Source organism: Podarcis bocagei, assembly GCF_964188305.1.
Source record: "Podarcis bocagei genome assembly, chromosome: 13".
In the NCBI taxonomy this organism is placed as follows: domain Eukaryota; kingdom Metazoa; phylum Chordata; class Lepidosauria; order Squamata; family Lacertidae; genus Podarcis; species Podarcis bocagei.
Window position 1 is genome coordinate 40,005,581 of NC_138138.1, and position 7,729 is coordinate 40,013,309.

General features: G+C 47.8%; 1 protein-coding gene across 1 annotated transcript; it reads left to right on the top strand.

The window, feature by feature from the left end:
* The first annotated feature begins 529 nt into the window (after positions 1-529).
* Positions 530-7,376, top strand: YPEL3 (yippee like 3). Its single transcript, XM_081168457.1, has 5 exons — positions 530-744; positions 4,905-5,130; positions 6,403-6,446; positions 7,082-7,190; positions 7,285-7,376. Exons 2-5 carry the CDS (start codon positions 5,014-5,016, stop codon positions 7,372-7,374), a joined length of 360 nt encoding a protein of 119 aa, XP_081024583.1. The 5' UTR covers positions 530-744; positions 4,905-5,013; the 3' UTR covers positions 7,375-7,376.
* Positions 7,377-7,729: the final 353 nt, after the last annotated feature.

A 7,729-nucleotide genomic window follows, 5' to 3' on the forward strand; every position in this document is an offset into this window, starting at 1 on the left:
GGGGTGCTTTCGAACTGCTAGGTGGGCAGGAGCTGGGACCGAAAGACGGGAGCTCACCCTGCCGCGGGGATTCGAACCGCCGACCTTACAATCAGCAAGTCCTAGGCACTGAGGTTTTACCCACAGCACCACCCGCGTCCCGAAAATTCTATTACTAGTATTAAATACCATATCCATATGCTGTGATGTTTTATCTGTGCCAAGAGGCAACTTCCCGAAAAACAAAAACACACAGCTGCCTGACAGTCACTTCCTGATCTGAAACCTTCTAAGCTCCTGCTCCCCGCAACGAGGGGAAAGCACTCTGCACAGGCTCAGGGGCACTCACTGTTACCAAAGCCCCACGCAGCGCAAGCCCCGCCCCGCCCCCAGCATACGTGCCAGGTTATGTGCTTTCTCTACTCCCTTCCCCGCCCCTTCTAAAAGTTCTGCAGTTCATTTGCATACTCTCCCCTCATTGGCTGAGCAGAAAGAGGAAGGAGCATAGGGGGAAAGCCCGCAGAGAGGAGGAGGGAGAGGGAAAAAAGGGGAGGAGACACCTTTGTTTCTCGGCTTTGGTTTGTAAACAAGAGGAAGTCTAGACTTCCAGCTGGAGCTTTTTCTGGGGGGGCCACAGGTCTCTCTGTGGGGTGTCTCCCCCCACCCAAAATCCGCACCAGCACCCTCGCCCTGACCTAGACGGGCCTCGGGGAAGCCAAGGGGCTCCATCAAAGACGGGCTTCTTCGGCATTTGTCTTCTGCCAGGTGAGATTGGTGGAGGGTGGCTGACGAAGTGGGCTCTGGAAGCGATATGCCACAATAAATTTGCTAGTCCTTAAAATGCCAAGAATCCCGGTTTTGCGGGCGCCGGGGAGTGTTTACCTCTAATGGGAAATCGGGCTTTAGGGTGAGTGACTGCAGTGGGAGATTGTAAACACCTAATCGCGGTGCAATAATCCGACCGATACAAATAGGTTTGGTGAATAACAAGGGATGGAAGACATTCCAGCGGGTAATTAATTATTTTGCTCCTCCTTACAGCAGGCACCTGTAATATGTTTCCCCGCATTGTTTTAGCAATGCCTGCCTGCACTTTGACCCACTACATAAATGATCTAGAATATGTTAGAAACAAAAGGGGGCATTTTTCCTAATGTAAAAGTATGCCCCCTGCTTGTACCGGATTTCAAAAGAGCTGTTACATACTTTTTTAAAAAAAAGCCTCTATTGGGAAGGAAACGCTATACTGTATAGACAAAGGCTCTTAATTTTCAAGATCTTCTCATTCAGGATAAAATGGCACCCTTTTATCCTGTGTTGTTGTTGGCCCCTAGAATACACTGCCAGCGCAATATTGATTAGAGGCATGGTGCCAAATGGAATCCTAACTGTCTATGAGAACATGTAATTCTCTGTATTTCCCAGGAGCCAGGATGATGAGCTAGAGCCAAATAAAGGAAATTTCCTTTTTTCCAGGTTGAAATTTTGATATCTGACACGTTTTCAATTTGAATAGATCCCTCATCATCACTACTTAGCCTTGAGATCAAATTTGACATCTTTCATATTGAGGGGCATAAAGGTATGACACACACTCTCTCACACACACACACAGAGAGAGAGAGTCTTCTGCCTATCACATTTTTATTTTATCATATTGTATTCATATTTTATCATACTGTATTCATGTTTCCATCATTACAAGTAATGGAAAAACATTTTGGCTGATTGGGTCTAATAGGGAAGTTTACCTAAAACTGGCAAACTTAGCAACAGTTGCCTACTTCTAACCTACTGAATGAAAATCACATTATTTTCATTTGTCAGAGAATCCAACTAGAAATTTCCCTTAATGAGTATTCAAGCCTTATGTTTATAAACTGCTATCAGACACCCCACTCTTTCCACCTTCCCTCCTTTTGCATACACATTACATGTTTTGTATTTAATGAATAAGGATATTATTAAATGTACATTTTGTACATTGGTAATATTTTGTAATAGTTTTTTGGGGGGTGGGGAGGCCTAGGCAGCAACCCTATACACACTTACCCAGAAGTAAGCCCCACTGAACTTAATGGGCTTCCTCCAAGTAAACAGGCACAGAACTGCATTGTAATATCTAACTTGGTTTACCCTCTCAGTCATGGCCCCTCCCTCTTTCCCGAGAGGCTCCTCCCCAGTATTCTGTTAACCCCTCCCTCCCTACTTCTTGAACCACACACTGTATAACATATTTTCATAAGAAACAGATAGCTTAAATATTGTATCCTACCCACATTCATGTCTTACTTTTCATTACTATAGAAAATATGAATGCAAGGTTTAAGGTCAAGCCCAAATTTAATGTGGAAACTGCCATCTTTGCCCTAAAAAGGAAGAGACCAAGGTCAAGACAGGCCAGGCCCTGGGATCGAATATACCTATTTACAAGGTTGCCATATTAAAGCACCTTAAGAAACTCCTCCTTCGCATTGTACTGCGTTTGCATGTAGTGGTCCATTGTTTTCTGCCATGTGAAAGAAAGTCCCCATTGTCTGATGAGGTCAATGTGTAAAGTGCATTATTATGGAAATTGAACCCTTGTTCATATCCTGAGCACCTTTGATCATCAAAGTGGAACCTAGATTACTTTATTATCATTTGTATCTAGCAGATGGTCAACCACACATTTATCTGCTAAATAAAATGCCTACCTGTTAGCTAGTATTTTTCACTGCCCATGGGGCAATGCTGTATTTTGCACAGAAGAGGAACTAAATCACAGACTGCCCCTTTACCAACCATATGCTCTCCAGTAATGAGATAAACCTTTTTGTTTCGAATTTCTCTACAGTTTGGGGAAAATTTTCACAGAGAATTGGGGAGGGGGCCACAGAGGTTGTATCCCAGATGTAAAATAAAACCCCTTTCTTTTACCTCCCTTTTTTCATTCCTTTCAGTTTTGCCTCTACCACCTCTCCTCTCTTTACCATTTCCTCTTCCAGTTGTTTGATCTCTGCGCACACACCTTGTTCCTCTGAGCCACTATTGTAGCACTTTTTTCTCTTCTTTTACCCCACCCCTAAACAAGGAAAAACACCGAATGTCTACTTATACAGGAGGTGGAGACCAGAGCAATACAGTAATTTGCAATAAGAGCAAAGAGGGGATGGGAAATCTGGAGGCACCGTGTCTTTTGCATCATAGAGTGACCCTAAATGTTGCTTCCCTTCAAAAAAACCTCCCAACCTTCTCAATTCAACTCCCAGTATTATTTGTTTGCAAAGATGTGGAGCTACAGCCTCCATTTTCCCCAGCTCAGCATTCCCTTGCCCGGTTTGTTTCCTTTCAAGGAACCGCCTCTCTTTCCCTCCCCCATACCATGTTCCAGACTCACTCCCCCCCCCCCACTTCCCTTTGCAAAGCAAGCATCCCTCCCTCCCTTGCAAAGGGCTCCTCCTTTGCCTTCCTCCCCACTCCATTCCTCCAATGCACCATTCATTTAAGGCACGTTATTTCTGCTGGCCTCCCCTCTCCCCCTCTGGTCCTTCCACCCCACTTATCCGCAGGCTGCTTTGTTTCTATATCTCCTTCTTCCACATTCCAGCTGGAATTTTCTGTTTTCTCTGCCCTCTGGTTCTGCACCCATCTGCCTCTTCTACACCATCCCCTCCATACTGCACTTAAGCATGCTTATCTGTGGCTTCCATCCTTTCGGTTTGCATTTTTTTGCAGCTCTTCTCCCCCGCCCCGTCTGCCTTGCCTCCTCACTGTCTGCATTCCTTAACAGCAATTCCTGTAGGTTCCTTAAGCACTCATCCACCGCGGGCATCATACCCACCTCTCACTCCCACCATCTTTTCACATCTGCACATTTTCTAGCATCCTTTGATCAGGTCCCCACCCCACCCCCAACAAGGATTCCTTTTGTACATTTTCGCCTCCTTGTGCTTCTACCCTTATTTCGTACCCACCTCCCAAGATTTTCATAAAATTAATCATTTCAAGTCCAGTCTGCTTGGGGAGACATAAAGCAACCGACCACGGTAGGTGGTAAAGGTGAAGGGACCCCTGCCCATTAGGTCCAGTCGTGACTGACTCGGGGGGTTGTGGCGCTCATCTCGCTTTATTGGCCGAGGGAGCTGGCGTACAGTTTCTGGGTCATGTGGCCAGCATGACTAAGCCGCTTCTGGCGAACCAGAGCAGCGCACGGAAACGCCGTTTACCTTCCCGCTGGAGCGGTACCTATTTATCTACTTGCACTTTGATGTGCTTTTGAACTGCTAGATTGGCAGGAGCAGGGACCAAGAAACGGGAGCTCACTCCGTCGTCGTGGGGATTCGAACCGCCGACCTTCTGATCGGCAAACCCTAGGCTCTGTGGTTTAACCCACAGCGCCACCCGACATCTCTAAAACAGGGACTTAGGTACACATGACCAAAGGGAAAGCAGAACACATAGAGAGGTGGTCGATTTGTTTAAATTCTTTGACAATGTGCCAGAAACTCCCGGATCTCTTGGTGAAGGCTGGTAGGAATGAAGGGAATGGAAAGCCAGGAATTCCTGGGTCCTGGCAGTCGCACCCATGGTTCCAGAGATTTTAGAAAGGCCACAAACGGAAGGCTCTTTGGAGAGGCACTGCTTGGAAGAGCTAGGACACCTGGGTTCTATTCCTGGTACTGCTGCTTCATCACGAGATGATCAGAGTTGACCTACATCCTGGGGTTAATTACAGGCTGAGCCTCCAGGAAGCTGCCTAGGGAGGGGAAGCACGTGGTACTGTTTTTGTTTAGACACCAGACCGGTTAGGCAGAACTTGGCTGGCTCCCAGGACTAAGAAGAAGCAGGTCCCAGGAACCCTGACTTCCCTGCTGTTTCTCCCCTCCACTCATGAGCCTGTCCATACCTTGGTAACCCTTTTCTCATTGCTCCCTCTCTTTTAGGGCTTTCGGGGGGCTTCCTCCCGCCACCGCCCACACAGCTTCCCCTCTAGGGACTTCTGGTTCTTCACAACTCCCCTGAAGCTTCTCCCACTTGCGTGACCCCACCACAATGGTGAGGCTGTCCAAACCCAAAACTTTCCAAGCCTATCTGGACAACTGCCACCGACGCTACAGCTGCGTGCATTGCCGGGCACACCTGGCCAACCACGACGATCTCATCTCCAAGGTGAAAAGGGGGTGGGGTGGGACAGTCCCTGGCACACTGCTATAGCGGGAGGGGGGCAGCTCTCAGCACCAGAGGGGTTGTTTTTCCTCCGTCAATTGGTTTACTACACTTGATCTTAGCCAAAAGGAGGAGGAAGGAAGAAGAGATAACATAAAAGTTGGGGTGAAAGGGTCAGGAAACTAAAGGGAGTCCTACTCTGATTTGCTGATATTAGCCCCATCTCAATAATCAGACGACAACCATGTATCTAGCATTTTTAGTGTGCCTTTACGATCTTTTATCTTTGCTTGTCCTCACAGCAACTGTGAGGGGGGTCACTTGACAACAAAATCAAGAAACCGGGTAAAAACACATTAGCACAAGGAAGCATTCACATTTTGCAGTTGTCCAGGGCAGTGTGGATTTCCCAAGGCCACGTGCAAACTGTGGCAGGCACAGGATTTGAACTCTGATCCCTTGGAGTGAATATTCTACCTACTGCCGCAGCTCCCGCATGAGAAATCTCAGTCGAAACCCACAGCACTATATGCTCCATCCCTTCCACTGCCTAGAGCCCTGGAATTGGGCCAGGTTATTCTGGGGAAATCACCAAGGCTCACCTCCCAAGTGGGCCAGGCTATAGGCCTAGAAGCTTTTCCTTGGTGAGCAATTTATAAATGCTCCGTAAGGAAGGGGAGGGATTAGAACACTTGCCAATTGCGAGATCATATCCTAGGGAGCTACAGTTCACAAGCAGGGACTATTTTAGACTTCCCCAGTGCTCAGGAGAGGGCCGCTGGTCAGAAGTGGAGAATGAAGGCAGAGAACGGGGAGAATTTAGGTGGGCAGCTTACAGGGAGTGGGGAGGGTATTGTCTTTCCTGAGCCTAACATTCAGCTGCCATCTCCACCCTCCTGTGCTTGAGATACTGCAAGGTCAACAAGTTTGAGCTGCTGGCTGATTAATCATTACACAGAATCCAGTGTGGAGAGGTGGGGTGTGCCTGAAAACAAGCCAGAGAACAAATAAGGAAATGCAGAAGGGAGCTGAGAAACCAGGGCTGAGGCTAAGGACCATCAGTGGGGGGGGGGGGGAGAGGTATGCAGCTGGAACAGAAGTCTGCTAGTTAGGGCTGCTAACACCACAAGACCACAAGAAGTCTGTTTATCTTTAAGGTGCCACGGGCCGCCTTTTGTGTTTGCTGTCATTTGTTTGCCGTAACTAACACCGTGTCTATCCCTCTGGATATGTTCTCTTTTTTCAACCTGTTTTTTGTGTCTCTTGTCATTACAGTCTTTTCAAGGAAGCCAAGGTCGGGCATATTTATTCAACTCTGTGTGAGTATCACAGGAGGGGAGCAGCAAACATAAGGCATAAAACTATAAAAGACAGCTGCATACAAGGTTGAAGCAGCCAGCAACAACCAACCCTAAACCTTTATGTGGTCTTAAAAGTGGCTGGGGAAAGCCAGCCAGATGGGCAGGGTATAAATAATAAATTATTATTATTATTATTATTATTATTATTATTATTATTATTATTACATTAAAATGTTAGGTCTACAAGCTTGTGCCCTCAGGTGTGATGCTTTTCAGTGGAAGAGTGCCATTTTCCTTGTCTGGGGAGCATTTCCTTGTGTGAGTTCCCACTTATAGCTTGAAAAGCTGCAGCCCAGAGACAGGTTTATGACTGTTCTCTCATTTCACCATACATAGCGTGGGCTTGATCACTGGAAGTGCATCAGAAGCACAGGGCACAAGGTGGGGATAATACACTCACTTCCCCAACTCTTAAGGTCAGGAAGGCGGCTGGGTTTATACCATCAGAGGGGGTGGTTCGTGGCAAGCAGAACTGTGGGCCCTGGCCAATACCTGCCTAGATTGAGGCCCGTCACTGATCTAAAGACAAGGTGAAACTCAGACTAGGAAAGCATCAGGGGCTCCAACACCCTCTCTCTTTTCCCCCCTTGCAGGGTAAATGTTGGATGTGGCCCAGCAGAGGAGCGGGTGCTGCTGACTGGTCTGCATGCCGTGGCTGACATCTACTGCGAGAACTGCAAGACCACGCTTGGATGGAAATATGTGAGTCTCCCTTGGCATCCCCCACTCTCTTCTCCCCGAAAGACTCACACGCTACCTTAAAGGAAGCTCACGCTTTCATTCTCTCGTTCTGCAGGAGCAAGCCTTCGAGACAAGCCAGAAGTACAAGGAGGGCAAGTACATCATTGAACTCAACCACATGATCAAGGATAACGGCTGGGATTGAAAGAAACAAACAGAAACAGAACGGAACAAACGCTGCCACCTTTGGACAGCTACATATGTAAGGGGTGGAGCGCCAGAAATGACAATTTCCACAAGGCTTGCCTCTGCCTTCCTAACCAATGGGCTGCCATCCAAACCACCTTCAGGTGCACGGAAGCTGTGAAGGAAGCAGCGCTTCCGCCAGGAGGACATACCCGGGGCTCAGATATGTCGCCATCGTGTGGCAAGAAGTGGCAGCACACCGGGAGACACCTAGGCCAGGGGCAGTGTGCAAGAAGGGGTTTGGGGTGGGGTGGGGTTTGTTGTACAGAGGGAGTCTGCATTAAATCACACAGGCGGGGGGTGGGGGTGTACAG

Coding starts and splice junctions, on each gene's coding strand:
- YPEL3 (XM_081168457.1), top strand. CDS start 5,014: ATGGTGAGGCTGTCCAAACCCAAAACTTTCCAAGCCTATCTGGACAAC. Junction 5,131..6,402: donor ACGACGATCTCATCTCCAAG/GTGAAAAGGGGG, acceptor TTGTCATTACAG/TCTTTTCAAGGAAGCCAAGG. Junction 6,447..7,081: donor GCATATTTATTCAACTCTGT/GTGAGTATCACA, acceptor CCCCCCTTGCAG/GGTAAATGTTGGATGTGGCC.